At 36.4% G+C, this 23,542-nt stretch overlaps 1 protein-coding gene across 2 annotated transcripts; it reads right to left on the minus strand.

Annotated features, from left to right (window-relative positions):
* Positions 1-1,109: 1,109 nt before the first annotated feature.
* INTS13 (integrator complex subunit 13) lies at positions 1,110-23,479 on the minus strand. Of its 2 annotated transcripts, XM_082498356.1 has the most exons (18): positions 23,396-23,419; positions 23,269-23,314; positions 21,777-22,008; positions 20,462-20,536; positions 19,504-19,706; positions 19,143-19,223; positions 17,866-17,956; positions 16,057-16,185; positions 14,290-14,374; positions 10,367-10,456; positions 9,330-9,419; positions 7,735-7,913; positions 6,733-6,903; positions 6,204-6,358; positions 4,982-5,212; positions 3,716-3,855; positions 3,091-3,226; positions 1,110-2,261 (listed from the first exon to the last, which is right to left on the minus strand). In XM_082498356.1, exons 3-18 carry the CDS (start codon positions 21,999-22,001, stop codon positions 2,222-2,224), a joined length of 2,121 nt encoding a protein of 706 aa, XP_082354482.1. In that variant the 5' UTR covers positions 22,002-22,008; positions 23,269-23,314; positions 23,396-23,419; the 3' UTR covers positions 1,110-2,221. The 2 variants fall into 2 exon arrangements, with proteins under 2 accessions (XP_082354482.1, XP_082354483.1); XM_082498357.1 differs by having other exon boundaries at positions 23,269-23,479.
* Between the last annotated feature and the right edge of the window lie 63 nt (positions 23,480-23,542).

Consider the following 23,542-nt stretch of genomic DNA (forward strand, 5'->3'; position numbering starts at 1 on the left):
GAGTGAGTGGCACTTGTCTGGGTTTACAGCGCTGAGTAACTTCTTGGATAAATACAAATTCCTCTAGATGACTACTTCAATGCTTTCCAGAAACCATCCAGCTATAAACCAGCTCTAAAGTTTGATGTAAAAGTAAAAAAAAAAAACAACCAGCAGTAATTTATTGTAGTCAATATAGATATAAGCCAATGGATATAAGATTGGTAAAATATAAATCTAAAGGATTACTGCAGGAAACGTCAGCCTTTGTAGTATCTCATGTCTCAGTAAGACTCTTCAGGTACTTAGAATACAGGCCCACGGTCAACCACCCTGGAGAACTGGGTCCTATTCCTTTAATCACTTAACAGTCTTACCTGGCAGATGTTCCAAAAGTAGAAAATGTAGTTAGTAAACAAGCTAAACACACACATATTAATAGCAGGTGCAGAATTTTTCTTTTCCTCTAATAAAGTATTTAATTCCTGTGCATATTTAAGGACTGCAGCTGAATATTAATGGCACATCAGGAGATGCAATACACACGATTCCCCAAGGCACAGGATAAGTTTTTTCAATTACACTTCTCTAGACTAGCAACAAATTGCAGAAAGCTGATATTTAGATGCTCCCTAGGTTCCGGACTTTAAAACTCCTTTAGTACACAAGAGAAATATGCAGACTGATATGCAGTACAATCTCATTGAAAAAAAAAAAAAGCAGAAGCTTTTGAGAAACAATAATTCCATTATAGTTTTCTCCATCAGAACATTTCAGATAGTGTGTCAAGAGATGTGGTGATGCAGGACATCCTATTTTCAATTAAGTAGTGAAAATAAAACTCTTCAGACTTTAGGATCTCCAAAAATTACACACTGCTTCTGTAAAAGCTACCTAAGTTTTACAATGTGATAAAATAATACTGTCATGCAAGTACTCTTTAATCACTCTGTAAAAATGGTTCTACAATAATTTAACAGAAAACACATCTGCATCATAGTGGCCAAATAATCCCCTTGAAACTATACATGGTACTGTAACACAGCTGAAGGACTCTGCTACCAGTGTAAGCACAGAATAGTTGCATATTTGTTTTCAGATCTAATAATCACAAACTATGGTATTTAAAGTTTCAGGTGAAAAAATATGAATATATTTAGTTTCAGAAAAGCTCAAAGATGTGTCTTAAATCAACTTAAACTATAACATATCAAAACTGTAAGACCTTTACTTGCTTATACAAGCTAGAATAAGGCAATGGATGCACATCAGAGGAAGGCTGATATATATACTTGGAGAGCTTAGCTGTTCATCATTCCTTAGCCCACTCAAGTTGACCCATTTGGAAGCCAACCCAAAATTTTACAAGGGATTAGATCGCAAACACTGGGTAAAGACAGTCTTCCTGTTTGAGAATGCTACTCTCCATTAAGAGAAAAAGAGGCTCTACTCAACAAAACTGATCAACTACATTGTCACTTCACATCCATTAAAATTCAGAATAAGTCTCCCCATGACTTTCCAAAAGCTTAGACCTAAAACCACAGGCGTCTTAGAGGGCATATTTCATCCAAAAAATAACTTAATGATTAGCAAAAATTTTATTTTCCTTTTGCTTACAAAGATTTATCTCCAGCAAAACAACCTGAAAGACTTTGCTTTCTAAAGATAATTTCTAGTCAATTTTTAAAAGTCCTTAAACCAACAATTTTTAGCTGTAAAACCACTCACTCTCCCACCCCTTAGTTGAATACCACAACTGGCATTTTCTCAGCTCAGTGACCAGGTACTCAGTGTGCGGTCTTTTCCATAATTCTGGACTCCTGAGGAAGTTTTATATAAAAGTGTTCATGAACCAAAATTAACAATATTATCAGTTAATTATCAATTACTTTTTTTTGTTTGTTTTTAAAACAGTCATCACTGATTTTGAAATAATAAACAAGACTTACGGGAAAGGACTTTAAACTCTAACATTTTTTGATTACTTGATTTAGCCCATGGCAGCACAGGCTTTCTTTGTCCTAAAAACATAACTGTAAAATACTTCAGGACAGCTCCTATTTGCACACTATTCATTTAATGTGATATGCAAATTTCATAGCAAAAATAAGAATAGAAAAATGTAAAAACCAATCAAAACAGAGCTATACAATTGTACTGAAATGGTACCAATATCAATTCCAGCATTAAATATTTTTGCGATTCGGCCAAGTTTTGTCCAAAGAAACAATATTAATCATCACTGCCGGCCTGTTTTTCCATTTTCTGTCGTTTCCATTCTGCAATGCAAGACAACAATTGGTAAGGCTTGTTACTGGAAATACAATCAACAGATTAAGAAAATCAGACTTAAAGATTTTTTTAACAAATATTTTTTACTTCACTAACCGTCCTGTCTCTCCCTGCCCACGACATACACGATCTTATCTCCTCTTAACACTTCTTTAAACAGCAATTGATACATAAAGGATAGGTTTCTGCAGAGAAACTTTGCAGCAACAACCACAAAAAGCTATCCATTGTCAACTTCACCAAAAGACAAAAGGCCACATTCATGTGACTAAACATAATCTATTTCTAAAATTTGAGCTTTAGCAGCCTGTTTCAAGGTCTTCATTTTCACCCTTCTTACACTGATCATTGACTACCACCAGCTTATTTACTTAGGATGAGGTTGGTTTGCTTTTTCAGTATTTTTTGGTAGAACATGGACTATTATTAACTTCATTACAGCACAGCATAAGATTCAACCACTCTACTATCACCAATATTTTTATATTTGCCATTCCAAGCAAGCAAGAGACTAGAATAAGAAATCTCAACTTAGCTACCGTTTAACCTCCTGAAGTTTAAGAGTTTTGCTGCAAGGTCAATCACTAAGGGAAGACCATTTATCAGCATTCAGCCTTGCTCAGCACAGATGCAGGGAACTGAAAAGCAAACACTACTGTAGTTCTCCATCAATATTGAGAGACAAAGGAATGTATTTATACATTTTAATCCTCAAAAGAGGAAGGAGTCTTTTTAATGCTGAAACTGAAATATTCCTCTATACTTTAGCAGTACTAAATATGCAGTATTTGTAGCAATGCATTTACTGATACAAACCCATTTTCTTCTTTCAGATGTTGATATAGCTCAGCTTTATTGTTGACAGAGTTCAAACGACCAATAAATTCCTGGTGTTTCCTAGAGTTGGCAGTATTAATCCTATTGCTCCATAAAGACAGCAAGGACATTGGCCCTAAAATTGCAAGTAAAAAGAGTGTAAGTGATTTGATTTCTGAATTTTTAAACATTACTTCACTATAAAGGCTTAGAAGAAATTATAGACTATGGTAGTACAACATGTTAAAACCACTAACATTAAACAATCTTATAAAAGAGGCTAAATAAATTCAAAGTGTGCAAAGTGATAACAGCTGAGTAGTTGCTTCATATGAGATTGACTTTGCTTCAAATGCAGAATCTGAACACCAGCCTAGCCATTGCAACAGATTATTCACACCAAGGAAGAGAATTAAGAATGGACAGTTCTTACTGACAACTACACTGATTAGCCCTGTTGAGGTTAACATTTATCAATAATTTCTCAAAATTGAGTGTTTAATTAAAGTTATCCTCACTGACTTAGCTTTAACTCCAAGACGATTCATCTCATTACTTTAGAAAATACAGAATGGTACAACAACTTCTATCTTTAAAAGAAATCTCTGTTGCAATTCTGGTTTACCTTTTGCTTTTTCAACTGTGGGCATTTCATCCATTGTAATAAGAGGCTTTTTGTTGGGTGGCTCAGGAGAATCAGGGGAGTCTTTGATAACTTCAGCTTCTGCTAGTTCTTCTTTTTCACGATCTAAAAGACCTTTCAACCTTTTTGAGAGGGAAGGAAAACAGTGAAGCAAAATACACTTAGAGCAGCACATATGATTCACAATGCCATTCTGTATTCCTCAAAGTTATAGGCAACCCATATCTTAAGAAAATTTCTTTTTACCCCTTGGAATGGGTGAAAAGTAGGGAAAACCAGCCAAATAATCCTCTGGATAAAGCTTTACTTAAAGCAAAGGATCTTATAACTTCACTTAACTTAGTTAACAGTATTTATATTGTAGTTGAGACAGTTAATCATAATTTTGAAGGAAAGACTAAGAATGAATATACAAAAATACCACACAACTTCCTATCTTTTCTATGTGAATTCAGACCTATTCTATACCAAATCCCTTTTATCTCAGTCCCCATTTTTGTTCCACACATGAAAGTAAAAGCAATTGTAGGAACAGTTTGATCATACACAAAAAGACATGAAAGGTCAGCAGCATGGTGACAATGTAGGTGAAAATATCCTCCTATGCTAAATAATCGTAGCATATGCTAAATAATCGTAGCATACGCTAAACATGTGCAAATTAAGCTTACTACCATGAGGGTTTTTTGATCTCTTTAGAATAGTAGTTTGAAAGGCAGAAAACAGAAGAGACTGACAGATGCTTACCACTTAGACAAGTTACAGTAACAACATGAATTACAGACAGTATACAGCCAATCAATCCTGACATTCAACTAAAGAGAAGAGCCAAATCAATCTGCATTGTTTATCTACTTGAACACTAACCTATCTACAGCTGAAGAAAAAATAACTGCCTGTCCTGAGTTTTTGGTCACAGTTTATATTTCTGTAAAGCAGTTTAATGTATAATAGGTGATGTGGTTTCCATAAAATCCAACAGCAGTGACTCCTCGATCTGCAAAGTCCTGCTAAGTGGTCAACAAGTTGTCCAACAACCATACTGCTTGCAAAATATGTTAATTTGAAAAGTCTGATAAGCGGGCACTGTAATAAGATGCCCATTTCCCAAGCTTGGTAATAGTGACTAATCCAAAGCATGAACACACATAACTGAAATCAGCAAGTGTTTCACCACAATTCCTCTCCCCTTTGAGGTAGGGCAGGACAAAGTTTTGCTACAGTTCTATTTCACTTTATGAAATTTACCTTTCTGATTCTTGCCATGGCTTATCTGATTCATAGTCTTTGCCCAACTTCTCTGACTTGTCTTCTTTGTCTTCTCTCTTTCTACCTCGTTTCTTGCGCTCCTCTTCTTCTGGGGGTTTGCTTCTGCAAGCCATCAAACATTCTAAGACTCGCTGGTGTTTATCAGAGTTGTTTATGTGAGCTCGTACAAGGGTCTCCAATTCATTCCACATAATCCGGTACTGTTCATCTCTAAGCAAGGCCAAAAAAAAAAAAAAAATATTACATACAGGATTACCGAGATCATTAAACCACTGAATAAATTAAGGTTAAAAACAGACCTTAAGAAATCAAAAAACCCCAAACCCGAAAATAACTCTAAACAGATTCTCTGTCCTCTTGTCTATCCACCTGGGATTAGTGCATCCTTTAAACCTGAAACCACATTGCATGTAACATTTCCCAATTAACATCCAGAATTAAGATTAAATTGAAATAGATTATGTCCATTGAAATCAAACTCTTAACTGCCACAAGATCTCACTGCCAAAAGGCATTTCTGAATTCTCTCAGGTGTTTTCTAACTACGTAGTGTCAGAAGATGCAGAGGGCCACTCATATACTGACATGCAAATTACTATTTAATTCTTTACATAAAATTCAGAAAGAGTTGTACCTTACTACTGTAAATAACTTCCAGTGATGTGGAAAAATCTTCTGTAGCTGAATTTCTTTTCAGCCAATTCTTGGAAATAAAATGCACACATCACAATGACTGAGGTATTGAGATATTCCATGCTTATTTTAAAGTAGCAGCCCATATTTTAAATAACTGTTTCAAAAGGATTACTATTTTAATATAACCCAATTTTAAAGCATTGTTCACTTATAATATGCTTAACTTATCCTTTTTATTAATTTGAAAATATTCCACTTTCTCTGTCCTAGCTTGTATCAATCTCTTGCCTTTCTTGATGACTACCTTTGCTTTCATATTTAATACACTCACAATCCCTGGGTAATAAATGGATGTATTCTTTTTCCTAACATACAGCAATGTCAGTACTGTAACAGTCCCTAAATGATGTACGTAAAGTATTCATAGCATTTGCTTTGTATCCGTACAGAATTTAGTTTGCTACGTATTACCTTTGGCCAAATTTTAACAATTTGGTATGAAAACAATGTCAATAGAGTATTTCTGAAAAAAAGTCCAGCACCAACAAAAAGATATGCATGTAACCTTTTTGGACCCTTTCCTCTGGTACCAACTGTTGAAATTGGCAGCGGATCATTTTTCCTCTCCATGTCTACCAAATTGTATATTGTTTTTTGACAATTCAGAACATCCTCATCAGTCATTGCTTCTTTTACGATCACACTGGCTAACGGCACTACCTGTAAGACAAAACAAAAGTCAACAACAACAAAAGTGTGTATGTCACAGGAGAGAAACAGAAAGGAAGAAATCAAAAGCACTGGAACCCTGGAACAACAAAACCACGCCCTCTTATCCTCAATTTAGTAATAACTGAGCAGGTATAAGCAAATGCACATTTTCTTTACCCAGCAGCACTGTAGCAGTCAGCTTCAAATATTCTACCCTATTTAGTTAGCATTCCAATAATCTATTGACATTAAATACGGAGTACTTCAGCTGAAAATAAACTGATTTTGTGGCAAGTGATTTACCATAAAATAGTGTTTCATCAAGTGGCAAGGTGAAACTTAATCTAGAACAGAATAAAAGGTTACAACCCCATGTTACTTACAGCTTGCATGTTGAAGATGGTAGTCTGAGAAATAATCATAGGCCAATAACGAGTATGTTTCTCTAACTGATCTTTTGCACGTTCCAATGGAATTTCAAGACTTCCATCGATCTTATATCTGGGCTCTAGAAAAGGAGTTAATCGGTTTTCCCTCATAAATTCACCAAAATCCTAATGATAACCAAATAAGATACAATTAGGCATTTCTCTAACAAAGTAACTTTCACTGAATGGGCGAAACAGCATAGTCTTGCTTATCTTTAACCATGTACCATCCCCACCACTAAATTTGACCCTAACAACCAGAGCCCTGTTTCTATCTTTCAGATGTACATTATTCAGGGTGAAAACAAAAAATAGTTGTATAAAAATATGGGTTAAATATTGATGCAACTTTTTTAATGAGGAGGCCTTCTGGATCTGCAAGATACTTCACGTATGGTAAGAGTTTTATGTTTTTCTGGAAGCCACTTCTGTTTGTCTACAACAGATGCAAAAAACATGTTGAAAAAAATAAAGGAATAAAACCAAAATGAATGGCAGCTGATTGTCTGCTCCACATCCAGTGTTCAAAGCTGACAACTTCATCTTTTCTATTTATCATACAAACCATTCACACGCAATCTATCCTTCTGACAATAAGCAGCATAGTCATATGTGTATCCAGCCCACAGAAAAAACTTGCCAAGAAAAACATTATTCTAGAAACAGAACAAACTTTAAATACCAATAGTGCATAAGGAAGCAAATACTTCCTTAACACAGAAAGGATCCTATGAAGCAGGCATAACAATAAGCAGATGTACTACTTGGAACTAAATATGTACCAGTAGTACAAAGAAAAACAATTTGACCATGCAATCCACTCCAGCTCTCCAGAAAAATGTACCAACATTTCCTTTACACATCTATTGCACTACATCTCTTGTCATCTGACATAAGCAACAACATAAGAAAAACAAAACAAAAAACAAAACCAAAACAAAAAGAAAAGAATCTTACTGTAATACGGTAGTCAGTGACTCTTCCACCACACCCTTCACTAATTGATGGGGGATCTTCTAGAATTGATCGTGAGCTGCTTAATACATGCAGAAAAATTTCTCCTCCGTGGCTGCTGAGCATGTGACTAATTACTTTAGAGCCAGACTTGCGTGGCTGCTCCAACAAAACAGATCGACCTGTTGGAAATGAGATCAGTTTCATTAGTTACTGCGTGCTACAATTTTAAATTGAAAACCACATACACATAATACAGGTTTGTACCTAGCCAGTAAGACTCTGAATCCATTAGTGTTTCCACCTAGCTGAACAGGAAACAGTTATCTCCTTTGAGTATTTACTCCATCTCTTTACACAGAACATATGCTCTTACATTTTACACAGAAAGATCAAAAAGCCTCCCATCTGGGCCAATAAATCGCTTTCTCTGCAAGGCATTATTCTTTGGAAAAATATGTATTTGTAAAGCATTAAAATAGTATATTGTGTAAGGGCAGTTTGCTATTTTTAATTATTGCAAATTATGTTGTATACTAAACTTATTTGGCCCTACTGCAGAAACTCTCTCATTGAAACCAACTTCTAAAAAGTAACAAAATACCCTACTTGAGTATAAAGGTATCAGTTGACGCTATTTGCTAGTGCTTAAAACTGATACCATTTTTCAGGTGGAGAAGTAAAACTGCCTTTGTCTTATTCCCAGTAAAATACACTAAGTATAAAAGGGCACATCCTCCAAATAAATTGTTATGAGGAAGCAAAAATAGAAAATCTGAAATATGCTATTAATTTTGGTTCTAACAATTTTTATTAATCAAAGTACTTTTTCAGTACAGAATCTTTAGAGAAAAATACACAAAAATATAGTGTTTAATAAAACCACTGCACATTTATTTAGACATTCAAATGACTCGACTGAATAAGACATCCCATTAAAAGGATGTTTGTAATGCAATTTTGTTTGCAAACTAAATAAAACATGTAATTAACATTGATTACATATTACTTGTTTGGAACAAGCATCATTGGCTTACCTTTTTTGCATATATTTAAGTGGCAACCTCTTATAGCAAAATTATTCATGGCAATAGGCAAAATCTTGCAGATAAGCAAAAATCTAACCTACTTTTTAACCAATGCCAGTACACATAAATATGTCTGCTTCAGTTGACCGACATACATAGTTGGTCATAACCCAGTTAAAAGAGCTTTCTGAGGCTGCCCAGAATCTGCTAAAAACACGGCATAGACATAAGTTGCTAATATTTTGCAATAGTCAGAGTAAGCGTTGTGATTGAGTGCACTACCACCTACTGAAAGTTTAGTTTCCTACTAAATAGAATAAAGTGAAAAATATTCTACATTTGGGTTCAGAAAAGAACTACCAGAATTCAGTACTTGCTCCTTTACATCTTTCCTCCCATCTTCAAGTTTCAAAACACACTCCATTCGCCTTTGAGTACATTTAACTTCCTTCTCTTATTAATAGGACATGTTAGAACAAACTTGACATTTTTACAGTATATAGACATTTACTGCTATACAAATCAAAATGTGCCAAAATTAACAATAATTAGCAAAGGACAAAAATTTACCGTTAAGGAGAAAGTTAGTAAGGCATGAAGAAGGTCTGCTATTTACGTCTACTGGTGAAATTCTGTACGCTCCAGTGCAATAGTGTAATTCTGAAAAATAAATAAGTAGAAAAGTTGGGAGTGTAGTTCCACATACAGAAAAAATGTCCCACAAAATAAAAGGAAGAGGCGGCAGCTGCTCCACAATCAGAAGAACTGTCTCTTGATCTAAAAGTCTGCTCCTTTCATCATCTCCTCACAACTCTGAGAACCTAGTACATTCCCAAGCCCTATTTCCAGCAGAACCTCCAGTTTGTTATCTCCTGAATTATTTCATTGTAGAGTTGGCCTCCTCTTAGTTCTCTTACCTATATTTTTGACTTGCTGGCTCAAAGACTCAACATATCTTGCTGATAGTCTGCAGGGTGCATGAGCTGAATGGCCAGCTGGTTCCTATGTTTTCCCAAATCTTCCCTGTCTTTCTCTCCTTTGCTCAGATTTCTGTAGAGATCTCTCCCTTACTCAGATTTGAAAGTTAATATGGAGGGACTAGTCTATTGATTGTAAGGAAATTAAATGTATGCAATACTAAGATTTTTACTCTGAAGAATACACTAATAATAGTACTTTGATTCCCCCCCCAAACAAGAATTAAAACCAAAAAAGATTCAATGTCTCAAACCCGCTATGTTAAAAAGAACACCGCTGTGGAACTGAGAGGTATACTTGGCCCTGTGGGAGAGGCAAATAATTATTGAACATTGTAGTCAAGGAACAACTTCATGGTAATTAAGAGGAGATTGAAAAAAGCCACCAAGAAAAACATTACTACCCCTCTCACTTCTTAAACAAATCACTGATTAGCCGAGATCAGGACAGCATCCTGTGACCATTGGTAAAGCAGGGTGCAGTCAGAAGCGAGGTTTATAGAGCAAAAGGCAAAATCAGCATTACGAAGAAGTGAATTACATCCTTGTTCAGATTCTTATCAGTGTACAGAGAGAACAGTATTTAACACAAGTTAGAATATCAGTTTTGTAAGATAACATGTTACCTACCCACACTATTTGTTCGAGGAGTACACCATTTTAATGTTACAGTTTCTTTAAGTGTGCCTTCTCTGCTATTGCCACCTACATGATTATCACCTACAATATAAAGTCAGAAAAGTGTGTTATCAACCATATTTTCTTTATTACAGCAAAAAACTTTAAACTTTGAAAGGTACAAAATATTTATAACATGAGCATATAGAAAATGCAATCTAATTTTAAAAAAGTTAAACTTAATCAAAAAAGTTATTAGCAGTGGCAGTTGAAAAAATAACCTTTTAAAATCAGCATCCACTACATATAATTTAAAAACCAGTACAGCAAATAAAATACTGCAACTCCTCAGTATGTTCCATAGGTTTGATTCAACATTTAGAAAATTATAGATGTATTTTGGTTTATCTGTAACAGCCAATTTTTTTCTTCTAAAATGCCTAGGACTTCAAGACAATATCTTTTTTCATTTTCCACACAGAAATTGGAACCCTTAAAATTTAGAGCTGATCAGTCCTTGTACATGTTATTTAAAGGCACATTTGACAAGTTGGACTTTTTGGGGAAAGTAGTATTTGGTTTCATCATCCAGTATCTTTGCTATGTTAGATTCCACCTGAACATCACGCAACATGTTTTACTGTCCATAGATGTTTTAATCATTAAAATACTGTCATGCAACATCTCACTGATAACTGCTCTGGCAAAAACTACCTGAAGGCCTTAAAACAGATATTATGAATACTCCTTAATACATTAAACTACACTTCTACTAGTGAGTTTTGCAATTGTTCATCATCTTTGACTCACATTATCTCAGGAAAGAATTAACTAAGTTTTGCATGCAGTTTCAGAATTACAGTAGCATAGTAACTTAATATGCTCAAATCCACAATAATTGGGAGGAACGAGACAAATGTCAACATGCAACACTGTAGTCTTGTTACAGTTTAGTCTAATCTTTCATGTAAGAAGCTTTCTTTTATTTCATATCAAAGGCAGTTACAAAAGTTTTGTTTGATTTGCTTATTAATCATGCAGGTAACTTGCAAAAGTTGGGTTTTTTTTCCAGTTAAATTAAAATAACTAGAAAAATTTTAGGAAGTCACTCTCACAATATCTAAAGGCCAAAGTTTCTTAGTCTAAAGATTCTCCAGCAATGTTTCACAGAAATAAGATCAATGTAACTGAATTCCTACTTTCCTAGCACCAGAGCTATTACAGCCGAAAGACTTATTTAAGAACAAACAAAAGAAACTAAAATTTACAGGATCCAAGAACAGACTTTTTCCTCTCAACGTTCTGATGGAAAAAATTTGAAAAGGAATGCAGTCAGAGTTTGCTTTTGCCTTTTACTAGCAGACTTCAAGGGCAAGTCATGCCTGAAAAATTTGGTGGCCTTCTACGAAGGGGTTACAGCAGAAGTGGACAAGGGAAGATCAACTGATGTCATCTACTTGGATGTGTGCAAAGCGTTTGACACTGTCCCACACAGTATCATGGTCTCTAAATTGAAGAGACATGGATTTGACAAATGGACCACTCAGTGGATAAAGAACTGGCTGGACAGTCGAACTCAAAGAGTTGTGGTCAACAGCTCGATGTCCAAGTGGAGAGCAGTGACAAGTGGCGTTCCTCAGGGGTCGGTACTGGGGCCTGTACTGTTCAACATCTTTGTCGGCGACATGGACAGTGGGGTCGAGTGCACCCTCAGCAAGTTTGCCAACGATACCAAGCTCTTTGGTGAGGTAGACACACTGGAGGGGAGGGATGCCATCCAGAGGGACCTGGACAGGCTGCAGAGGTGGGCCCAAGCCAACCTTATGAAGTTCAGCAAGGCCAAGTGCAAGGTCTTACGTATGTGTCGGAGCAATCCCAAGCACAACCACAGGCTCAGCAGGGAATGGCTGGAGAGCAGCCCTGAGAAGGACCTGGGTGTGCTGATTGACAAGAAGCTCAACATGAGCCAGCAGTGTGCAATCACAGCCCAGAAGGCCAACCGTATCCTGGTCTGCATCAAAAGAAGTGTGGCCAGCAGGTCAAAGGAGGCAATTCTGCCCCTCCACTCTCGTGAGCCCCCACCTGGAGTACTGCATCCAGCTCTGGAGTCCCCAGTGTAAGAAGGACATGGACCTGCTGGAGCATGTCCAGAGGAGAGCCACAAGGGCTAGAGCACCTCTCCTATGAGGAAAGGCTGAAAGAGCTGGGGCTGTTCAGCCTGGAGAAGAGAAGGCTCTGGGGACACCTTATTGCAGCCTTCCAGTACCTAAAGGAGTACTACAGGAGAGCTGGGGAAGGACTTTTTACTAGGGCATGTAGTGATAGGACGAGGGGGAATGGCTTTAGAAGAGGGCAGGTTTAGATTGAACATTAGGAAGAAGTTTTTCACTTTAAGGGTGGTAAGGCACTGGAACAGGTTGCCCAGAGAAGTTGTTGAGGCCCCATCCCTGGAGGTGTTCAAGGCCAGGCTGGATGTGGCCTTGGGCAAGCTGGTCTAGTGGGAGGTGTCCCTGCCTATGGCAGGGGGGTTGGAACTTGAAGGTCATCAAGGTCCTTTCCAATCCAAACCATTCTATGATTCTATAACTTATTCCTTGAGCCAATAGGTATTACAAAACTATTTATGAGCCCTTACAATAAAGTTTTATGCTTTCAACATGGCAACACAAGTTCAGGTGAGTTATTACTGTAACATTCTATTCTTTTTCCTCAATATTTAATCATACACTCCACTAAAATATGAAGCACCGTACTTGTAGATGATAATAAAGTGCTACCTCTTTTTCCCCAAAGTAATGGTAATGCCCTTAAGAGGACAAAAAAGCCTGAACTCCCTAAAATGGCTACTTACAGACCATATGATTTCAAAGTTCAGAAAATAAATACTCTTTGTTAAATAACTCTGACATAAATAACTCACTTGTTAAATTCTTATTTTTTTAGAAGGTAAACCACAACCAACTTTCTAGTATGTTTTAAAACTATATAATATAGCTTTGGATACTAAAACAAATATCTACAGCCTATATCTAAATACATGTATTCTACACACATAGTAAATCTGACTAAGCTTTTAACAATACTGGATTGTGTAACAGAAGTTACAATCAACGCAGTAGAAGAAAACAAAGTATATGCAAGCCTTTAAAAGCTTAAAATGAGACTTAAAATGAGTCTGAGTATTCCCCAACACATTGGTACAGGCTGAGGGCCTTTTCACCGCTTGGCTTTGCTTTTAATTCTACTAATACAGAATTATTAGCCTGGCTTATTGACAAAATTTTATATCAAGCACTGTTTCCCGAACAAAATAGCTAAGGTCAGTAAGCCTTATGCAAAACCGAGTCATTCAAATTTCACCTCAGAGGAACACTAGATAATAATTCCAAACTTACAAAAAGGATACTAGGTATTTCAAATACAACAAGGAAGCTCAAAAGCCAAATAACTATTGTGTTTTCCAAAGCAATTACTGTCATTAACAGGTCTATGGGATGTAAGTGAAGTGAACTATTATTACTAACAGACAGATTAGAAGTTCAGTTGCGCAAGGACTAGTTTTCCACAAATACCCACAAGTACTTTCTTTTGTAAAATCACTGCACATCTAGTCTCTCATCTACTTTTTATATTTCAGTAAGAATTTGATATCCCTCTCAAATCTCAGGCAAATATCCTGAACATACGTGAAAACTTGTCTGATAAATTTGACGTGTTTTTTCATTGTTATATCCTTATTACTGTATTAAAACATGCCAGTAATGAGTAAAACTCCAATGCTCACATTAGAGATCAAATTCTTGGGTTGTAAGGAATAACTGAAAATATGCTAATCATTCCTGAAATTTACATCAATTTGAATGTTGCAATCTTTCTTTGTGAATACTTCCAGCAGGCTAATCAAAAGCCACTTTTAGAGCACTGTTTCTACTTACCGCTCTTTAAAAAGTCAACGTGGGCCTCTTTGTGATGAAGCAGCTCCACGTCATAGTTGGCTGATGTGTTAGCGTGTTGTTCTTCCTTTAAAAGACAAAAGTAGAAAGAATAAATATAGCTATTTTAGCTAGAGGTCACTATTTTCATAAATTAATGATTCTACATTTACCTTTCACTCCAGAAGAAAACAAAAAGCCTCCAAGGTGCATCAGACAACAATGGGATTGCAATGTCGAAAAAACTGTTTGCTCTCTGACCTGTTTAAAGACGCAGCCACCTGCTTTTCCTCTTTTTTCCTTTTTTGAAACCTTATGGTTTCCTCTTTACACAAATGTCATGACTGTGCATAGTATAAAACATAAGCAAAAAATAAGCTTTTTAAAGTAGCTTTTAAAATAAGCTGTTTAAAGTAGCCAAGATAAGGAAGCCTACAATATATTGAATACCACCAGCAGTTACAACTTACTGAGCAGCAACAAATGGTCACTGCAGAATAGACTGGCAATTACTTTTCATAACTAAAATTCTCAAAAATCCAAACAAACAAAAAAAAAAAAACCACACTTCGAACTTATTAGCATTTCCTTGCATTTCAGATATATAACAAGTGTACTTGCAGGTGCAAGGTTTTAATTTAAAAAATGGATGTTTGTAAAAGAGGATGCTGCATCTATAAACAGCTGCAGAGGACTAGCAAAAACAGAACAGTAACCTTGGTAACTTACTACAAGTTAAAAAAAAAAAAAAAGAAAAACCACAAAGAACCCAACATACTCTATTACTATAAGGACAAAGGCAGAAGGGAGAGGCATACCAGCAGCACACAGGTCAGAAAGTTACAGACAAGGTATTTGCAAACTTAAGTCACATTTATGCTATGACCCATGTCAAAGTTTCATTAAAGCTGGGAAAATAATTTTTAATTTCATGTTTCAACTTATAAAATCCATACAATAGTGCTACTTTTCAAAGATGCAAGTAATCATTGACAGTAGCAGAACTTGCATTTTTTAAATCGTGAAAGTTTATCTGCCCCTGCCCTTTTTGTTTGAATACTGACCCTTCTGTTTCAATTGTCTCCTGCTGCTTATCAGAAAACTACTGTAAACTTAATACCTGAAATTCTTAGTTGCACCAATTTCCCTCCCAGTAGCGATAAAAAACAAATATTAAAGATAGGGACATAAACAACTTTGAACAGAAGATGTTTAATTTAATCTTTCTTAACTGAATATATTCCCTGTCCCCCTGTTTCTGGTTTACGGATCTTCAAACTGGAAAACCTTTAGTCAAAAATCATCTATTAGTTACAAACACCTTTATGTTGGGCGGGCATGATAATGAAACAGAGGAAAAGAGACTCACTATGCCACTATAATGCACAAGGGTCAAGAATATCTAAACACAACTAGAAAGAGACAAAAGAATCACAGACAAAGTAATCTGAGGTAAATAAGATTGTATTTATATAAAATAATACAAACAGAACTGAAGTAACACTTGTATTGCTACATCAAAAATTGAGATTCAGCAATACAACATTTTGTTCTGTGATCCTTCTTTACTTTTTTTCCCCCTTCTTTATTTTTTACTAACCTGGTCACAGACATTGAATGTGGGCTAATAAAAAAAAAAAAAAACAAACAGAAAATATGATATGGAGAGAAAAACAATGTAAAAATTCAATTAAAATAAACATTAGAAGTTTTCAAACAAATTTAGAAGTGATGCAGCTACTTAGCAGAAAGCTATAGACACAATATTACCTTCATAGGAATGTTAGTTATTGTGGTTGAAGCCAGATCAAAGTGCTGTTGTACTAAAACATTCAGTTTTGTAGCCAGATGCCGCCCAGCACGGACACTGTGCACTTCACTGGTTAAAACAGGCGAAAGCTAAAACAAATTGACATAGAGTATATATTATTAATGGATTATGCTCTAGTATCATGTAACAGTATTATTCATTTGAAACTCTAAAATAAGCACATTTATACTGCTAAATTTAACTAGGAAAAAAAAACTACCACCCAAAAAAAACACGCCATGGGAAACTAAGAAGCAGCAAAAATTATTTCTCATTCAGAATTTTGTAGGTTATGCCAGTTGTTATAGTTGCAGTTGCTACAAACTGTCAAAAAAAAAATACAAGTGTGCTAAAAAACTCGAGTCATTAATTGCTAATAGGAAGAATTAGTATCACAACATTGGGAAGAAATCCTCTTAACAGCAGCTCTGGGCCTAGTTTTTCACTCTTTTACTTGCTGAGTAACAGGAACAAAGTCATTTTTACATGCCTATCTGTAAGTGCATCATATATACACAAGGAAACACACAAGCCATATGATGCATTTGATTTTTCCCTAGCCAACAAGGACATTGGGTTTAGGCTTTTGAAAACAACAAAACACAGAAAAAACGCACAAAAAAAACAGTGATAAAGATTACTGTCTTACAGTAGTAGTCAATTTATTCTAGTCTGTTCACATTTTATTTGTTTTAAGACAACTATAAAAGAGTTTCATAGAAAAGAATCTCAGGAAGGTAGCTATTTAGTCCTTTATGAAATAATATGCAGGACTAGATGCCTTTCACGTTAAGAATAAGACTTTGTCTTTTCTCTTTCTTACAGGTAGCGCATTAAAATGCTGAGCAGACTGATGAAGAGCAGAATATATTACAAAGCGTTTTGTACGTACTTGGTTTCAAACAACCACCACTAAGCGTACAAAAGCATACATGCTTTTGTTACTGAACAACTGTAACATTAATATATAGAATAATTTCTTATATGCACCATTTCACTTTTTTGTAAAAGAATCTTTAAAAGTACCTGTAGGTTATTGCAAGTATTTGATGAACTTATATTCTACATTCCTACAATACACTGCCCTTTCACTTGGAAGCAGATACGCTTTCCAGTGCCTTTCTTTGAAAAGGCATTCTGTTTGCTAACACTGGAACAACAGAATTTACAAGCAAAAGCCCATTTTGTTTGAATGAGAAAACCATTCAACCAAAAGGCTAAAAATGCTAACATGTTAGTCTGAGTAACATAGAATATGCAGTGCTGAACAATATCTGCATCATTCAGTAATAGATATTTGGGAAAACAGGGCTTGTGCTAGCTAGCAGCTTATGCTTGAATAGCAGGAAAGTTCCTCAACTAACCTATTCAACACAAAGTAGTGGATGGTTTTCCACCAGGTTCCTAAATGTGCATTTCCTTCTCAAAAAAAAAAAAAAAAAAAAAATCAAACCCAAGACTACCATGCTATGGCATTAATGGGCTTACTCACAAAAAATCAATCATGAGTTATTAATGCAAGAAATTTAAGTAATGAAATGAAAAAAGGGGATACTATATACTCATTAAGACTGCAAAACAAAAAAAAGTCTACACTTCTGGTGGCAATATGCCAGCTGTCAACTTTTCAAAGAATTATCACCTGTACTTTTTCCTACACCTTACCAGAGACTCAAAACATTATTGCTGAATACTTAATTTGCATGCTTATTTTGAGTCTGATATAGTTCCTAATCCTTGGATAAATTTTCTCATTTTAAGCTCCTTACCTCTTTTTTAGGACGATCTGAAACAAGGCTGTCTTCACCAACTGGGTAAGTGTGGATTAAGACCAATTCACATTTCTGAATCTGCATTAGACTTAAAAATAAAATCATTTTATTTAGCCTCCATTGTGGTAGACTATCTCCTAGAAATTAGATCAATTCTCCCAAGACTCATCTTATTTCCAGAACACAGAATCATAAAGCTGTATTACAACATACTGTTTCTGAAAGCATTCTGCAGAAACTAGGTTACATTAATGATTTTCAAAAGCACATACTTCAAAATAAGTTTTTTTAATCAGAATTAAAAAAAGTATAACATTTCTAGCTGTTCTGATGCTACAACACTGTGTTTCTTTTCAGACATATCAATGGTTCCTTCACTGGTGAAAATCTGTTCAGCTTCATTCAACCGAAAATTGACACTACAGAGGATGTGTCTCCAAGTCTGTGCACAGGTATTAACGAGGGGATTCCACTGAACACAAAAACAACTACCCAAAGAGCCTGCTAATGTCCTAATGTGACTGGAAATTTGGAGAGATCAAGACATTGTTCCACATCTCTACCTAGCCAAATGAGACCACTTTTCTGTCTTTGCACTGGACTTAGAACCCAATTCCCTGGGGCAGTGTCCTTTATACATACATGAAACTGCAATTGCAGTAGGTAAATATAGAAGACTCCTACTTCTGCTGTTTAAGTGCCTAAGGAGCAACCAAGAACAGGATCTCAACCTGCAATACACTTTACAAGGCAACACACAGTCCCTGGGCCAAACAGTTCACTGTTTAATTAGACAAAACATATGGTGGAAAAATAACTTCTCAGAGGAGATGCAACCTGTACTTCAAGAGATTCCTTTATCTCAAGAGAAATGTCAGGCAACACAATAGTTTAGAAATTAAAAACTAGTTTCAAAGAAGTTAGCTATTTTAGTTGAAGGAAGATGAATGTAAAATTAATGGAGTGTTATCAAGAAAAAAATGCATCAGATGCATTTTTGATTACAAATATACAGTATACAAGAAGGCATGGTTACATGTCTCCTTTTGGAGCAAGATGTAACACCCTGAAGAAATCCTGTCCTATGAGGATAAAGAAAGATACTGAAAAGCTAATGATTACACACCAGCTCTAAGTCAACAATATAATGATTTAGCACTTCCTGTTTCACACAGGCATTCATGATAAATGATAAAAACACATCCATATTTCATCAAGGATATAACAGGCACACGGAGAATAAGAGAAACTATGTTTGTAAAAAGTATACTCACTGATCCGAATTAGCTGCAAGCTTGTTATGCTCATGAATGGTTTCCTGAACACAATCCTCAAGCATCCGAACATGACTGTCACTAGAAAGAAATTTTATAGTTTTTTTTATGCAGGATAATCAATCCTCCTATTCAAAGCAACATGCCACTAAATGCTCTCCTATTTCACATGGGAAGTTTTTGGTTTGTTACTGTAACAGACCCCCATAAACGAAACCTTTAATAAGGCCAGATATGATCTAACAACACAAAAAAGCCAGCTACTTAGGGCACTACTTCATAACAATCAATGAAAGACATACATAAAAACGTATGAAATAACTTTTTTTTTTAAATGGTAGAAGCACATTATCATACCTACCTTTTTGCATTAGTAATACAAATAATTCTTCCTCTGTTTCCAACACGCTCTGCATTCTCCATGAGCATGGTTCGAGCCTCATGCTGGTATTCTGTTATTTTGCAGAGTGCTTCAACTGCTGCAACCAGACCATGAAGTATGCTACAGCACTCTGGATCTGCCCGAGGATTAGGTGGCCCAACAGCTGCTAATGCTGCCATCAACTAGTTAAAAAGTTATTACTGCAAGTTACTTTACAGCCATTTGTTAAAACAATCAGTTAAGAGAAAATTCATCATTATAACTTATTTTACATGCAAATTAATATTTCTGGTAGAAAACCAAACGGAGCAATTAAAGACCATTATATGTTACCAGCCTTCTGGAAAACATTTGGCCCTAAATCATCCTTTGCAATTAATTTATTAATTGTTAATAAGCCTTGAGAATCTAATATTCTCATTTATTATAGAAAAATAGCTGGCTATAATAACAAGTTATATCCAATACCTGAAAAATTCTAACATTATCAGTTGCCCTCTGCTTTTTTTTTTTCCTACTGAGAATTCGGAAATTTAGTTCCTCCTTGAAGTCAATTTTTCAGAGGACAAGACCATTCAGTATGAAACAAAACGAGAGCAAAGAGAGTATTTACTTTTTTTTTTTTAACAGTTTATTTGCTTATCATGTGAATGTAAAAAAATCCCAAAATTTAAAATTCAAGAAGCATCACCAAATTATATATTTCTTATATTGGTAATTTCTTCTACTGAATTGTTTTTAAATTATGTAAAGCTGCCTATAAAATAGTCCAGCCTCACAGGTGGCTACTTAAAATTCTGTTAGTCAATAATTTCAGACCAGATCCATCAACATTTTAATTAACAAAAGTTATTTCATACTGAACATAGTAAGAAGCTGGTACTTATTCCACAATTAAACTAGACTTACAAAACAAAAGAACAGTTACAAAGTATACCTCCTGCAAGTTCTGATCTTCTTGAGTCCAAGAATTCAAGACATGAGCCCCAGAATCACTCACAATGAAATTCACCTAAAATGATCAAAAAAGCACGTACGTGTAAGATAACAGCCATTGATTAACAACTTCTAACTACTTATATTTTTAAGCCACTAAAGCAATCTCTATACCAAATTAGCATTGCAGGATGTTATTAAGTATTTTAATAGTTATGTAATATTTTCAGTAGAATAGCTACAAAATAAAGTAAATTCTGATACTGCAATATTGGAAATCATTCTCTAAAGAGTGTCACAGTAGATCACAGGGGTAAATATCTAGCAAGATTTAATAAACACCACAGAGCAAAAGATGACCAAAAAAAAGCGAAGAGGAAGCACACCTTCCATCTCAATTTCAGTTTCTCACACCACACAAGCTCCAGTTCAGCCAACTGATTCATATCCATTAAGCATATGCTTGATATAATCCCATAACAGGACCTGATTGTATGTTAAATGCTCTAAACTAGAGTTTAAATTAAACATTTGTTGTCTGAGAAACAGGACATGCAATCCATCAAGGCAGTGCAGCTGACGTGCATCAAATCACTGAACTGAGGTATTTGTTAGTGCCTGGCCTCTGCCTCAGCGGCTCTCTGACACAGCCAGTATTCCACCATCGCTACTTTGTACCAAGTTCACTAGGTTGGTTAGCTTTTTTTTTTCAGGGTAACTAACCTTTAGGACACTGCCTAATGGTTTACTCAATGTGAAAAGATCTAAAAACTCAGGGATTAGTTACCTTAATTTATGGTACAATATTACAGAACCCACCAGGCATTTATTTTTCTAAACAAGGAGCTATGTGCCAGGAAGCTCTCACACTTTTTCAAACTGGTAGTTTCAGGGTGATCCTATCTCTTCCTAAAGCCCAGAATTCCTTCAAAGTTGATACCAAAAACCTTTTAAGTGCCAGCAAGTGCGTTTAGAAACAAAACACAGTTTGAAGCAATACCTCACTCAAGCTTTTGTAAACTTTAGCTCAGGAGAACACAATAATAAATCTGTAAGTTACCTTAAAGCACCTGTATTCATGTCATGAGTTACAAAGTGACATTAAGACAATGAAAGGTCCCAAAAATAAATACATAATGGGATTAATATACCACTGAAACCAATTTAAATATCTACAAAGCACATCAACAGCACACAATTTTTTATATAATAAATTATATTTGATCTTTTAATCTAGCCAACAGATTTAAAATTAAAATGGGAGAATATCCCTTATACTATCAACTATCATATGCAGTATGGGAAGAAGAACTTACCAATTTCTTGAAAGGGAAAATATCATACATTATTCTACAGTACTCCATGGATGATTCCACTGAACAGGTCCACAGTGATTTTGATATGGGTGCTAGAGGTATAATTCCTTGGGTCCGATTCTTTACCAACATATCGAATTCAACATGTTGTCTGCAGGATTCTGCCATATATGGGCAGTGATCCACAACAAAAACAGTTTTATGAGACTCAGAAAATATTTTCATTTTCTTCCTAAAAGAAACAGATATTAAAACGAGAAAGAAATTGTACAAGGCAAAAAATCACAGAATTACTGTGCAATTTATATAGCATAAAATTATCTTACAAGAATACACAAGTTTTCAAGAGATTACCTTATAGCATTTAGATTACATTAGTTAGCTCCTACAAAACTGCTAAGCTTTTAAAAAAACTACAAAAATTCCCATTTTAAGAATCAATTTGCATGGCAACAAACATCCTCTAGAACTCTTACTACATATATTTAGTATACTAGATTTTGAACCCGAAGAAACTGTTTTTTCCCCCAAGAGGAAAAAAATATATAAAATGTGAAAGTAGAAAAAGTTGAAAAAGCAACAACAATGCACAATATTACCCCCCCCACTTTCCTGATTAAAAAGAAGCTTTTTAAAAAATGCTAGGTACATCTTTCTATTTATAAATGAATATTTGCATCTGTACTCTGATCTCTCACTGACAGACATACCAAATCTGAAGTTATAATGTAAATGTTTCTTATCTAGCAAGACTCACGGGAGCAGCCCTTGTATTCGCCCCAACTACAAAGCCTGAGAACTCTGCAATGAAGTGGGGGTGCGTTTTCCTTTTTCACATCGATAGACTGGTTTTCCCTCTCCTACATCATCACTGAAAGAAATACTTTTGAGACAATTATAACATCGGATCCTTATGTGAGGGTGGACATCATAACGTGCAGACCTACGCAGGAAAATTAGTCTTAGACCAGCGCTACTTAGACCGCTAATCTTAGACCGAACTCATCATCAACTCCTCATCAAACTTACTCAACTTCTAGATGTTTCTATAACGGTTCTAGTATAAAAATCGATTTCGTCCACGCAAACGCTGCTGAATTACAAAATATACAAAACCTGAAAAAAATACATACGCGCTCACTGAAAAACCTAAAATATTAAAATAACGAGGATTCACACAGGTCAGACGGCAGGTTTGGCACCCGTCCTCAGCAACACCCGCAGCTGCCGGGGCACACACGCTACACCCCCTTCGGCAGAGGCCAAGGCCGGCCCGGCCCAGGCCATCCCGACGCCGGGGACCCGGCCCAACAACTCGCATCCTCTCTTTAGCCTGGCAGAGAGCCCGACAGGCCGGGAAAGCCGCGCCGGCTCCCCCAAGGCCGGCAGGGAGGGAGGCGCGGCCGCAGACGACCGGCGGGGGTCGGGAGAAGGGGAGGTGGGTCCTCGCCCGCCCGGAGGCCGGGGTGAGGGGAAGAGAAGCGCCTCTCACCTGGGCCGGCTCCTCCTCTGGTGCAGAAATCCCGGTCCTGCTCCCCGCCGCGCCCGGGCCCGGCCGCGGGCTCGCTCCGCGGAGGAGGGATGAGGCCCGCGGGGCGACCTAGACGGGGTCGGGCGCGGCCGCCTCCGTGCGGGCGACCTCCATGCCCCTCCGCCCGCTTCCTCCGCCGCCGGCTCCGCGGGGAGCGCGGGGCCCAGGTCCTGCCTCCGAGCTCGGCGCCCGCGGGGGTGGGAGAAGCGGCCGAAGCCCCCCCCGCTCCGCCCAC

The sequence above is a fragment of the Vanellus vanellus genome (assembly GCF_965231255.1).
Source record: "Vanellus vanellus genome assembly, chromosome: 1".
In the NCBI taxonomy this organism is placed as follows: domain Eukaryota; kingdom Metazoa; phylum Chordata; class Aves; order Charadriiformes; family Charadriidae; genus Vanellus; species Vanellus vanellus.

What these genes read in the sequence shown, in the direction of transcription:
- INTS13 (XM_082498357.1), bottom strand. Translation starts at nt 22,001, where the DNA reads ATGAAAATATTTTCTGAGTCTCATAAAACTGTTTTTGTTGTGGATCAC. An exon ending in TACTAACTTTCTCCTTAACG is followed by an intron (nt 7,914 to 9,329) that starts GTAAATTTTTGT and finishes CATTTCCAACAG; the next exon opens with GTCGATCTGTTTTGTTGGAG. An exon ending in AGAGGAAAGGGTCCAAAAAG is followed by an intron (nt 5,213 to 6,203) that starts GTTACATGCATA and finishes GGCCTTGCTTAG; the next exon opens with AGATGAACAGTACCGGATTA.